This window comes from Syngnathus scovelli, chromosome 12, assembly GCF_024217435.2.
Source record: "Syngnathus scovelli strain Florida chromosome 12, RoL_Ssco_1.2, whole genome shotgun sequence".
Taxonomy (NCBI): Eukaryota; Metazoa; Chordata; class Actinopteri; order Syngnathiformes; family Syngnathidae; genus Syngnathus; species Syngnathus scovelli.
This window is the reverse complement of record NC_090858.1, coordinates 5,022,777-5,036,351: the sequence shown is the minus strand read 5'-3', so window position 1 is coordinate 5,036,351 and position 13,575 is coordinate 5,022,777. Positions and strand designations below refer to the sequence as shown.

Here is a 13,575-nt window from a genome sequence, read left to right as displayed (position 1 = left end):
GTTGGAAGCATCCTAGTCAAATGAAGTAAAATCATATATTTAGTACAGTTGGGCTTGCAGAATTACGTATAATAAACGAAACGAGTTAGATATTTGAACCTGACAATTCGATTCATCACGAACTAAAACTAACCATTTAAATAAGACATTTTTGACAATCATAACTGACCATTACGTTATGGATAAACCCTAATATCGTTCATAATTGCACATACCTGTGGCTGATTCCCGAGGAGGCAACAGACTGAGTGCTGGATGCGCATCCCTGTCATTTTATAAAGGCCTTTATCTTATCTTTTTGTGCGCCTGAATCAACAGCATATGTCAGGTGGCCAATCAGCTTTCAGGCAGAAGGTCTTGCACCCTCTCCCCACTACTGTATTGCTTTGTGCACGGTTTGGAGTAAAGAAGAAAAGGAAATGAACAAAATGTAATTATTATGACTTAAGTGGCATGAATTTACCTGGATTGTTCGGTTAAAATTGCGAGAGTTTGGTTGGATTTTATAAAGACGCGGAGATGTGATGTTGGCTTATTTTGATTTCTCGTGTGATGCTAAATTACAGCATGTCATTCGTGCTCAATTTGCCCCTACTTTGTATAGCATAAGCACAATTTTGGGTTTCATATTCATACGTCGTGAGGTTTGACGTTTCCATGTCATGTAATGGCGCATTTTACGCGCTGATCGGGTGGATCACTTTCGAGCCAAGACACCAATAAATAAAACGTAGTCTTAAAATAAATTGATAAAAACGGAATATTCTATAAGCATCGATACCATATTGCCATGAAACATATTAATGCTGAAGCAAAAATCACCTTTACAGCCATGAAGCGCAACTGTTGCGAGTTGGCCAAAGGCTATTTACGCATGGCGCCATCCCAAAACAGAATTTCGGAATGAAAACCCCGTTGTTGGGTTTTGAAGTACAAAAGGTATTCCTATGTGACACAGCCAATTAAACTCGATTCCTAAAATCATGTGATCTTAAATGGCTGCGCAAAGAGACCATATCGTCGCAACTTCAATTTAAGCAGTGCAAATTAGTATGTGATTAAGTTACATAATCCTAAAATCAAAGTTCCATAAACTATATCAGCTGAGGTCTTTAATTTATTTGTGTTGTTCGGGGTGCGAGGGGCCGCTTAGCAGAATTCAAACATATATTATCAGTTTAACTATTTGTCCAAATATTTGGGGAACAATCTGATCCCCCCCATATGCTTTCAATAAAGTAGATAAATACACATGCGAGATATGAGTCGTCGACTCGTAGTTGTAAAAAATCCGAAAATGTCCAAGGTAAACGAAATATCCCCACTTTGCAAATAATGTCAGTCCATATTGGAATATGACGGACAGGTGCTGGTTTAAAACAATCAGGGCTTTGCTTGCTTTTTTTTTTTTTTATCAGTGTGTTGTATGATCTTACTTGTTATGCAAAGTTTGGGCAAACATAAGCACCCATATAAAAATATATGACAGCAAAAGGGGGTAGGAAAAGTGATTTAACAATATTTAACAATACAAATGAGCAAGCTCCAGAGCAGGTGATACCTGCACGGATGCGCCTGGTTTCTACTCCCCAACTACTTCACGCTCTCCTTTGCTTATTTATTAAACCAAATGTATTTCTTATTTTAGCAAACAGAGGTACCAGGTGGGGCTTTATTTTCGTCTTCAGCTTTTTGTTTGAAGGACGTTTTGAGAAGGCCAATCCGAGTCCAACAACTCGCTGACCAGATTGTTATCAGGGACGCCATTCAATGTGCCCCCCTCCTCCTCTCGCTCCTTGTGCCAAAGAGCTGCCGAGAGAGAGAGAGAAAGGGAAAATGAAACTTCTTCAAGAAAGGGAAAACATCTTAAAACATTTAATTGCAACCCGGATGCCATATGTACAGCTCTTGTGAGAGCCTTCAACAATGTGACTGACTGTCTTTTATAGAAAGTATGGAGTGCGCCTTCGTAGACGTGTGCGCTTTTGGAGAGGTGCGCGCGTCGTGACCGGAATGACCCTGAAAACACTTTACACAAAAACGAATTCACTTTTAATGTGCTTTGGAGTTTCCTTTCACAAGCAATGCATTGTACATCTCACCTCGGCTTTTGAAGCCAGTGTACACCAATTACAGAGGAATAGCTGGAAACGTTTTGTCTTTATTTTGTTTAAACTGAGGGACATGCACGTGCGCGTCTTGACCATTTTTTTATTTTCATTGATGGATGTGGGTCGTGCATAAAGGACCAAATGTGCTGTTCACATCATCAACGATCAAAATAGTAAACATGGTACTTCGTACTCTTCCTAAACGGGCTACTATAAGCGTCTCACATGAATCACTCACGTCAATTTAAATGTAAAATGATAATTCAATTTTTTAAGATCAGTATTTTGGCTGAATCTTGAAGAATCACCTCTCTGGATGGGATTAGAAATTAATATGATGAGGTTATATGGCAGAATAATTTTTATTGGCCAAGTAGCCTATATTAAACCCCATGCACAAGGAATTTGAGGTCATTGCATCACGGGCAATTATATATACTTGAGGGTAAATCTGAATCATCTCTACCGTGCTTTCATTTATCGTGTCTTCATTTCATTTTAGAGTCACGGGTAAGGGAGCGTAGGCAGGCGGTGGACACCCTGACCAGAGTCTTGGTCACCAGCCAATCATAACTGTGACTGTAACAAGCGAATACTGACTTCTTCCAGTAGGAGGCAGTGTAGGACATGCATAGGAATACATTTGCAAAGAGAGATGGTTTATTAGTGTAAATTCGTGCAATGTGTAAAATTGCGCTTGTGTATTGCGGCAAAAAGAAGTATAAAAGACTGTGTCTCGCTGTATTGCTCAGGCTGCACTGCAGGGACTATTCACAGGCGCGATCCCGCTACTGGGCGATACGGGGGCTTTGACCTGCTCCGTTTCCGACCTGGGCCGGTGCACCCCTCCTTAGGCGACCTGGTGATCCCGGGCTCCCCCCGGAGCACCATATCGATACCGAACTTAGCACGGACACCCGCTCGACATAGGCCGCTGCAGCTCAGAACCCCTGAGCTCAATCGATCCTCCAGCCTCAGCCTCCCAGTAACTTGGATTACAGGCGTGCGCCACCACACCCGGCGAGGAACATCAGCTCGAGTAGTGCTTTGTGCTTCGACACATGCGACGTCACCAAAGGGAAATATTGCGACATCTAGTGGTTCCAAACGAGCTGTTTAATATAAGTTTTGGTTCTTTTTCTGTGTAGTTGTGTTTGTTTTCCAGTAGGAGGCAGTGTAGGACATACAAAAACAGACATTTGTGTAAAAAAATGCAACGCAAAAAGGTTTATTTATGTAAATATATCACGTGCAGTCTTGTGTGTCGTTTTAGTGAAGAGAAATAAGATATAAAAGACTGTGTCTCGCTGTATTGCTCAGGCTGCACTGCAGGAACTATTCACAGGCGCTATCCCGCTACTGGGCGATACGGGGGCTTTGACCTGCTCCGTTTCCGACCTGGGCCGGTGCACCCCTCCTTAGGCGACCTGGTGATCCCGGGCTCCCCCCGGAGCACCATATCGATACCGAACTTAGCGCGGACACCCGCTCGACATAGCCCGCTGCAGCTCAGAACCCCTGAGCTCAATCGATCCTCCAGCCTCAGCCTCCCAGTGACTTGGATTACAGGCGTGCGCCACCACACCCGGCGAAGGACATCAACTCAAGTAGTGCTTTTGGCTTCGACGCGTGTGACGTCACCAAAAGGAAATACAGCGACATCTAGTGGTTCTAAACGAGCGGTTCAGTTTTTATAACTGCACCTTAACTTTTTTTTCCTCGTAAGGAAAAACTTTAATATATAATAATAAAATAATAGCAGCTGTTGTTTACATAGATGAAGTATAAAAGACTATTTTGCTGTGTTGCTTTTGGCTTCGACTCATGTGACGTCATAAAACACCACAATGTCTTCGAGATAACAGAGTAGATGTACATAGCGTATGGAGGTAGGGTTGAAACGCTTCGTAACGTATCCACTATGCTGTCATATCTGCACATGCGCAGAAAACTGTCTTCCGGGATCCCAGTTAGCTTGCAGCTGTGAATATGTAGTAGTAGCATGTAGATGAGAGCCAAGATTTCCAGCAGGCGGTTGGTTGGAGGTGACTTCTCTTTGTCGCAGACCAAAACTAACAAGGTTATCGGTTGAAAACCATCTTGACAACATGGATTACTGGGTAAGTGGTACTTCTTTCTCCGTTGTATATGTATCTTTAGACACGGTTACATTTGGAACGCTTACAATTGTTAAAAGACTCGGACTTGTTTATCAGCCACTGACGTGCGATCATGAGCTGAGCTGTTTTCCTCTTTGGGATGCTCTTAAGTTCACAGGCTTTGTGTAGTTGTGCAATGTCGTGTTGTGGTTCGATTTAGGGCTAGTTGCGAAATACGAACACCTTCGCTGAAAACTGTTGCCATTCTCAAAGCAATAAGAAGACAGCAATAAACGGTTCTGTGACGTGCACGCACTAAAATCGAAAGGACTGTACACAACTGTAGCTCTCATTTTAAAAGTTATAAGTTGTTGTACAGACGGCCCTTCCTCTGTTAATAACGGTATATTCTATTCAAACAATCGTTTATTGTGGCGCCCATGGTTTAAAATTAGAGTTCCCGTTCAGCTTGAGCCCGCAGGAAGTCTTAAACAAAGCTTTTATCGCCTGAGTTATTGGAGTCAGATTTAGTGTCAAAGGAGGACAATCAACTCCTGAAAACAGACACTACTAGTATGAACTGTACAGACAAAAGAAAAAACCAACTATATATATATATATATATATATATATATATATATATATATATATATATATATATATATATATATATATATATATATATATATATATATATATATATGGGGACTACTACGGTAGATCAGACACAGCAGTGACTTTGTTAGACAGTGAGTCAATCTTGATCTCCGTTTGACTCATTTTGTGAACTGCTGTGTGTGATCTGTAACTTTTCATCATCAATGCACGCATTATATTTCCATGACAACAAAGAACCCCCCCCCCCCCCCCTCACCCTTTGATCAACAAAAGGCGTCTCTCTACATTGTTATGGGAGTGATAATGAGTAAGACGATACTGGCAAGTCTTGAATATGTTTCCAAGGAGTTAGATTTGGATCGTCAAACTTATTATTGTTGTGGTCCGTGTTGGTTTTCCCAAGATGGCTGTTATGACTGTGAAAAGCCGATATTTGCTTTAGTGGGCCACGTACAGGAAAATGATACGCTGGACCAGAGCAGGCTCCCCGGGCCTTTGGTTTGACACCTGTGGTTTTGTGAGTGGAATCAAGAGAAAGGGTGTACGTGTAAAAGTGCACTGAGTTGCATTTTGAACTGACGTGAGATAGGTTTAATCTATTTTTTACGACAGAAAACGCTCTGATATGCTGCACCTGCATCTCAATAGACTGATTCTCTACTGGTGGGTTGGGACCAAAAAGTGGGTCGCAGAGCTTTAAAGGGGCAGAAAAATGGGGACATGGAAAATGTGAGATTTATGCAGATAGCAACAGATTCATTAATAAGATATTCCCCATCCATTGCCTTATTTAAAATACTGTTATGTATCTGTTTGGTGGTGTTTGATTCAGGAATGATCTGCTGTCAATCTTGTCCCCTACTTGCAGCTCATCTTTGGCTTTGACCCAGTTTACCTTGCCAAACCTGTTTGTTATCCTGTCAAATCTCAGGCACCCTTCCAATCTTAATACTTTCAAACCCAACGTAAAGTGTACATTCATTTAAATATCGGCATATTCGCTGATGCCGAAAATAATTATACAACCTGCCCAAGGTGCACAGTTCTGGAGTGTTCTTAGCGCTGAGCAGATTGTGATTAGTTAAGATGTTATCATTTGAACCTTAAGCTTTCCCCTATCACTTGTAGTTGAGGTCCTATGTCATAAAATTCCCCGCAGATAAACGAAGGCATGCGTAATTTCACTTTGGGCATTTGCTAAACTCGGTGCCGACGGGCAGTTTGCGTGTGCGGATTAGCCGTGCAACGCCAGGGAGGAGTCTGGGGCGCTAGAAGTTGAGTCAGCTGACAAACTCGCTCACTCTTCTGTTTGGAGAAAGACAAGTACTGTTGCTGAGGGAGGAAACCTGAGCTCTATAGGGCCAACAATGCCTGCTGATGTAAGTACATCCGCAGCCTTTTCACACATGAATTATTCATTATGTATTTGCCTCTTTAAAGTATGACTAATTGTGCCAAGTAACTTGGCTTGAAATATCAGATGTAGGGTTGAACCCAGTCCAAGAAAGAAAATAATTGCTTTGAAAAATAAGTTTTACTACAATGGCAAAGTGGTCATTATGATGTTTGATGTGTAACGTCGCGAATGGCAGCGCTTTGTTCTACAGTTTGTGACTTTTTGATTTTATTCTGAATTCTATAAACGTCAGTGCAACAAGCATGTGACAGTCAAATTTGTCATCTTGTTTTAATCCAAGCTTCGGACAGAGAATTACGATTATATTTGAAAGACATTTGTAAAAATATTTTTGATCGTAAGCAGTGTGTGTTTATGTGTAAATCCAGAGTGCCTTGGAGGTATACAAGGAGATGGTGCTCATCTACCTGGAGGACGTTCGGCAGCTTGTGAACGGGCACTGCGGAGACTTTGAGCCGTGGCAGCTCATCGGAGTGACGCTCGCCACCACACTGGGAGCCGTGTGGCTTAAAGGATTCCTCTTCCAACAAGAAAGTGAGCACAGCATGACATGAGTCATGTTAAAATATTCGGTACATGTGTTTGGGGTTGGTTAAGAGATCAAAACTTGTTTTTTTTTTTTGGGACATGTGATTATATGTCATAGTCGGCTGTCAAAACGTTGTGGTTGATGAGGTGCCAACATTTCACTGAAGTTCCCTGTCTTTTTGGTTTTAGGTCTCCTTTCCAGAATGAAGAAGCAATGCTTTCGACTCATCAGAAAAATACCCTTCATCGGCGGCCCGGTACGTGCACTGACTGATTCATGAGTCACGGCTGATGACTGAGCACGCGTAGACCTTTGGCACACTTAACATCCGAGATAACGTCGACCAACTTCTCGACATTGCCATCTTAGGACAAATTGACGTGAATGAAATCCGTTTTCCCGGCGAAATAATGTTCTCCGTGCTCTCGTAATAGATCCAGCGTCAACTGAACAAGGCTTTAGACGACATGTCTGGCAGTCTGTGCACTCTGAAGAATGGCATGAGTTACACCAAAAAGTTGCCCTCAAAAGGTCTCTCGCAAAGCCAAGTGTTGGACAAGATCAGCGAGTACCAAACCTTGAGTAAGTTGTGCTAATTTGGACACGTGTCTGAAACCAATTGGACTGTTGTTCTGAAGATGTTTTGTTGTTTCAGATGAGTGCCAGTGGCAGAAGGGCTGTGTTTCAGGCACAGTGTACTGGGGTGATGAAACACTGACGAAACTCCTGGTCAAGGTATGCATCGAGGATATCTTATCTTAAGGCGTCCATTTCCGAAGTAGTCATTTTTTAATGGGGAAGATATGCCGACGTCTTGTTATGATGCCTGTTATGTATCGGCACAAGGTTCCTCTCAATAGATTTTTTTTTAACTTCTAAGGTTTATGGCGATTTTGCATGGAGCAACCCACTTCATCCAGACATCTTTCCCGGTGTGAGAAAAATGGAGGCAGAGGTGGTCAGAATGGCTTGCACACTTTTCCACGGCGGACCCGACTCGTGTGGCACAGTATGAGTTGTCGCGCACGGAACGACACAAAGCAGGGCTATCACATAAGATGACAACTTATTGCCTTTTTTTTTTTTTTGTTTAGGTGACTTCAGGAGGAACGGAGAGCATACTGATGGCCTGCAAGGCGTACAGAGACATGGCGTATGAACGAGGTGTCAAATACCCAGAAATGTAAGATGGCAATTTTAAAATCGGGCAATTGAACGATTTACTGCTATTTTGGCGACAATGGAGGAAGCCTTGATAAATACAGTGCATTTATTTTATTATTAATGTCACGTCTGCAGCCTCGCGCCAATTAGCGTCCATGCGGCCTTCGACAAAGCGGCGCATTACTTCGGGATGAAGCTTGTTCACATTCCCCTCAATAGCAAAACAATGCAGGTTGATGTCAAGGTGAGACGGAAATGAAGCATGTGACTTGAGTCATTGTACAATGATTCCAGCTCTAGTCTTGATTATTTTTATCCTGCTTTAAGGCTATGAAGAGAGCCATCAACAAGAACACGGCCATGCTCGTGTGCTCAGCCCCTCAGTTTCCACACGGCATTATGGACCCTATTGGAGAAGTTGCCAAGGTCACTGGCCGAAGCATTTTTATCTTGTCATATCTTAGCTGCCTCTAATTTTCTCCTTACTTGTTTTCCAGCTGGCCGTACGTTACCAGCTGCCGTTGCATGTAGATGCCTGTTTGGGTGGTTTTCTGATTGTCTTCATGGCCAAGGCTGGCTACCAGCTCCCACCGTTCGACTTCAGGGTAAAAGGTGTTACAAGCATCTCTGCAGACACTCACAAGGTGAGGAGATGTGTAAAACCTAAAAAAGAAAATGACATCTGGTACTTCAGCTTCATTATATTGATCTTTTTGTTGTTGTTGTATGTTTCTAGTACGGCTACGCCCCCAAAGGTTCCTCCGTGATTCTCTACAGTGATAAAAAGTACCGTCACTACCAGTACTTTGTGGCTCCAGACTGGCAGGGCGGAATCTATGCCTCGCCCTCCATCGCGGGCTCCAGGCCCGGAGGAATTGTGGCGGCCTGCTGGGCCACCATGATGCACATGGGAGAGAATGGATACGTGGACGCCACTCGCAAGATCATCGGCGTGGCGCGCAAAATTAAAGCAGAGTAAGAAGTGTTTAATTGTGGATCTGGGATGCTTTTGAATATTAAAAAGCTCATTTTGTTTTGACTTCTGACAGGGTTCGAAAGACGAAAGGCGTGTTTGTGTTCGGGGATCCCGAAATTTCAGTGGTGGCGATCGGCTCGGATGATTTTGATATTTTCCGTCTGTCCAACGCATTGACGTCAAAGGGCTGGAATCTGAACACGCTTCAGTATCCATCTAGGTATGTCCAAATCGGGTAGCAGCACCAGGTTCCGATGTTGTCCCACAGTCTCCGCAGTGACAATGTCGTCATGTCTCGACAGCATCCACATTTGTTGCACAGTTCTGCACACCCAGCCGGGTGTTGTGGAGCGCTTTGTTGGCGATATCAGAGAACAGGTTGCCATCATTATGAAGAACCCCAAAGAGAAAACCACAGGAATGGTGAGATGACACACCTGTGTAGTCAATGTGCTAGTAAATAGCAGATGATGAGCTTTAATTAATTAAATTGCCACCATTTATGAATTACTACTAGTAGTAGTATTCTAATGGTGGTTTGTTTTTTTTCTTCAGTGAAAAAACGACTTTCTGAAAGTAAAGATAAGATGACATTTGAACCAGTTTACTTACATACTCTTGTTTTCTTTCCTTTGTGTTCCAAGGGAGCCATTTACGGCATGGCCCAGTCTATCCCAGACAGATCCATGGTAACGGAAATCTCCCGAGGCTTCCTGGACTGTCTATACAGCACGGAGGTGCCCAAGTCCAACACCAGCCACATGAACGGTAACGGCAAAGCCCACTAAAAAAAAAAAAAAAAGGATCAGGGTTGTTCTCGACTCGCTGCACACGGGAAATTCGCTCATCTCCTCCCAGTGCTCTTGAGTTCAGGGTTGACTGGTTGCCTTATCTTGCATCACTTCGACAGTTTCTAAAAGCACAAGACGTCCTTTTAATCACCACCGGAGGAAAAATGACTCCAAGAGACTGACTGGTGTTCAAATAGATTTAAATCATGTAGTGAATGTGTTTGTCATTTGATTCATTTCAATATTAATTATCATGCATAGCATAGTCTGAATATTTCAATTTGCTGCTGTCATTTTTTTTATTTTTTTTGCTGATGACGCAGCAAAAAAAAAAAACAGACCACTGAGAGCTTGTGAAACAGGATCCAACTACATGAGTATTTTTTTTTTTTTTTATGTAAAAGCACTGCAGTGGCTGGGCAGGAACAAATCAGATTCCTATTCAAACCACATGATAGTACCACTTGCTCATCCTGTACTCTTACGGCATAGCACTTCATGTAATTACTTTCAATTCCTCTTTTGTAGTTGGGACTTCAAATAGGTTTCAACCATTTGATAGTTTGAAGTTGAACAGCTAGTGTAACCAAAGCTGTACTGGTTGTCTTAACCTTTCACTAACAACCCACATTTAAAAGATTGTTGCTGTTTGTGCTCAAGTGCTTGACTTCACCTGTGGAGTCAGCCACGTTTTGATAATTGTCCTAATTTAATCTACCTCAATTTGTACTTTTAGTGCAAACCGACAAAGCAAACTGTTTTGCTTTTATTTCTAAAAGTTGCGCCTGTTTAACACTGTCAGGACATTCGATGTAGACAAATAATTCTAGTGATCCGCCATGATTGGGGCTATTGATAAGACATTTTCACGTGTGCACTCAAAGGACCACGTTTTGTATTCATGGAATTGTTTCTCTGTTTGTGCAATAACTGTGTTATGGAATGATAGAATAGCGAGTGTTGCGTAATAATGGTTAACACAATGTATTCATGTTATTGATCGCTTATCAGGCCAGTGGGTGTTTGTATTCTCACAAATGTTTTCAAGACATGAATGTTTTTACATGTTTGAGCTGCACTCCTATCAGGGTAGTAATGTTAATTCAGATTGTGCCTGATTGGAAAAAAAAAATGATGGCAAGTTAGCGATGCCCACACCAACTCAGCTCAATTCACAAATTAATCGCAAAAGTTTCTCTTTTAGTCCCCCAAAAAATAAGTGCTTTATTAGTGACTTAGTTCATGTTTTTTTTTTTTTTTTTAAATAATAATAATGAGTGTTCACCTCTGTGCCTACAGAGGTTTCCGGTCATACTACTTTTATTTCCTCTTAACATCCTCAGGGATTTATAGTCTTGTATCAAATGTCATTAAGGTCCAATGCGCTTTAGAGGGGGTGGGCACAATTGTCATACTACTTGAACTTGGGGAGGATTTTAGTCTGGTTGCAAGTCTGATTTGTAGACGTCAGGACAATACGCAGCTTCAAATTTTCCATGTGCTTGTTATATTCATCCAAGTTGCATCTAACAGCCCCTGTTTTTGCTACAATCAAGAAGTTAAAAGCATCAATAATGAGCAGTTGAGTGTTAAGATTTAATAAGTTGGAATCTTTAGAGTTGTGTTTTCAATAAAATACATATACTGTGCTTTTTTTCCCTCTTTTTTTGGGGGGGGTATCTTCTTCTTGGACGAAGGAAGAATAAGTTTACATTACTATCTCCAGATGTTTTCACCACCAATACGCCATAAACTAAAATGAATGATAGCCAGACGTTAATTGGGAATTGTCCATTTTCCTCCAATACACAGTGTGTCACATTTGATTGAAATTAAATACAATTATTTTGTAAAACCTAGCAAAATAATTTCTGTAAGATGAACATTACACAATGACGCTTCCTCAGGTACACAAACAAATATCTGTAAAAACACATTTGACACTTTACACTCCACTTAGCACAATTGTAAATACCAGCAAAAAAAAGTTAGCTCTTTGGGTATTTTAGGCACACAGAGTTTCTCCATTTTGTTGTCACATCAAGGAGGCTTGGTCAATGAAGTTGGCCAAAGTGATGTCACGTTGCGAGAGCCCTCCGCAGTCGTGAGTACTCAGGGTGATCTGCACCTGGATGGTTACCATGCAAGGACTTTAGTCATGTGTGAGCTATATAAATAATAATATAAATGTATTTGGGTTTTTTTGAATATTGTGGCGGCGGCTCGGTGGCGCACTGGGTAGCACGTCCGCCTCACAGCTAGGAGGGTGCGGGTTCGATTCCACCTCCGGCCCTCCCTGTGTGGAGTTTGCATGTTCTCCCCGGGCCCGCGTGGGTTTTCTCCGGGCACTCCGGTTTCCTCCCACATTCCAAAAACATGCTTGGTAGGCCGATTGAAGACTCCAAAGTGTCCCTAGGTGTGAGTGTGAGTGCGATTGGTTGTCTGTCTCTGTGTGCCCTGCGATTGGCTGGCAACCAGTTCAGGGTGTCCCCCGCCTACTGCCCGATGACGGCTGGGATAGGCTCCAGCACGCCCGCGACCCCCGTGGGGACGAAGCGGTTCAGAAAATGGATGGATGGATGGAATATTGTGGCAAAAGGTCCCCAAAACGTTTCGATGCCACAAGATGTCAGCAAGGCACTACTTTTGTCTAAATTAGGCTCCAACTCGCGCTATCGTAGTTCTTTGGCCACAAGATGGTGGCAGTGAGTAGAAAATTCTTAAGCGAATAATGAGTCGGTTCATTTTTTTTCTGCCTAATTTGTGAATGCCAAACTGTAATTATGTGGAGGCTCACTATACCTTATTGTAAACATTGAACCACTCGGGATGATGGTCCATCTTCTCTGCTTGTAGTGCCACTCTGGACATGAAACCAAAAGCCTAGGTGGGAGAATATCGATTTTCAATTGTACAATGTACCTGCTGATCGAGTGTGACAGTGTAAAAATAAAAACCTGATTAAAATCTTTGAAAAGAAACTCTTTGTAGATGGCGTCCCGTCCTACCACCTCCACCCATTGGGCATTCTGCAACAGTGGGAGAAAGTGAGCTCGCTCCTCTTCTGTCAAACTCTGGATTTTAGCTGCCTGAAATGACACGAGCAAGAGAGAGGGGCAGTTACAGCAACACAAACTGTGATTGGCTACGCAGGAATCTCATCTGGAAACAATGAGAAGCTGCATTTTTTTTTTTTGCTTTAAAACAGACTGGTACAAAAAAGGTATGTGGGTTTTTTTTGGGCCTCCCTCTGTTCATTTGTCACATGATGCAAAATCACATGAATTACACGACTGCTGCTAATTCCCTCGTGACATTTCTCTTACTGATTCCTAATTTCTATATATTTGCAGGGAAAGGGGTCTTGTTTTCCCCAGGCGACAGGAACACGAGACAGCCAGCCTACAAGGGAGCAGTAATGACATCAACAGGTATCATAGCAACGCTCTAATCTGCAGATCAGCAGCAAACAATAAGCAGCATAGCCTCACCCACGATCAAACTGGTGTGCTACATGTTGTTACAAATATATGCCATGCAATTAACAATATGTTAATAATGCTATTGTGCACCAAATCATGAATACAACAAAAATCATTTCCTAGAAAATTTAGCCCAAAGCTGTGTGTCAGAGGTTGTGTACTCACCATGTTTGCAGAGCAGTTTCATGCAGAAAGGCAACAGCTTCTTCCTGTGCTCTGACAACAAGTAGACTGAATCAACACATGAACAGGCAAGCAATGCCCTCTTTTTAGCTGCCCCGGTAGAAGCCTGAACACAAATGCATCTGTCAACATTGGTTTAATCATAAACTCCCACTGCTGAACTCATGCTTCAGGCTATCTGGTTGCAAAAACAAGGCCAGTATTT

General features: G+C 42.4%; 2 protein-coding genes across 3 annotated transcripts; one reads left to right on the top strand and one right to left on the bottom strand.

The window, feature by feature from the left end:
* The first annotated feature begins 4,066 nt into the window (after window positions 1–4,066).
* sgpl1 (sphingosine-1-phosphate lyase 1) lies at window positions 4,067–11,354 on the top strand. Of its 2 annotated transcripts, none has more exons than XM_049735771.2 (14): window positions 4,067–4,231; window positions 6,614–6,779; window positions 6,963–7,030; window positions 7,209–7,356; window positions 7,430–7,509; window positions 7,655–7,783; window positions 7,869–7,957; window positions 8,074–8,182; window positions 8,266–8,364; window positions 8,436–8,582; window positions 8,675–8,913; window positions 8,988–9,134; window positions 9,217–9,337; window positions 9,559–11,354. In XM_049735771.2, exons 1-14 carry the CDS (start codon window positions 4,220–4,222, stop codon window positions 9,700–9,702), a joined length of 1,698 nt encoding a protein of 565 aa, XP_049591728.1. In that variant the 5' UTR covers window positions 4,067–4,219; the 3' UTR covers window positions 9,703–11,354. The 2 variants fall into 2 exon arrangements, with proteins under 2 accessions (XP_049591728.1, XP_049591729.1); XM_049735772.1 differs by lacking the exon at window positions 4,067–4,231 and adding an exon at window positions 5,186–6,207.
* A 127-nt stretch (window positions 11,355–11,481) lies between these two features.
* pcbd1 (pterin-4 alpha-carbinolamine dehydratase/dimerization cofactor of hepatocyte nuclear factor 1 alpha) lies at window positions 11,482–13,492 on the bottom strand. The gene is made up of 4 exons (XM_049735773.1): window positions 13,353–13,492; window positions 12,663–12,794; window positions 12,508–12,588; window positions 11,482–11,833 (listed from the first exon to the last, which is right to left on the bottom strand). The coding sequence occupies exons 1-4, from the start codon at window positions 13,353–13,355 to the stop codon at window positions 11,741–11,743; spliced, it is 309 nt and encodes a 102-aa protein (XP_049591730.1). The 5' UTR covers window positions 13,356–13,492; the 3' UTR covers window positions 11,482–11,740.
* Window positions 13,493–13,575: the final 83 nt, after the last annotated feature.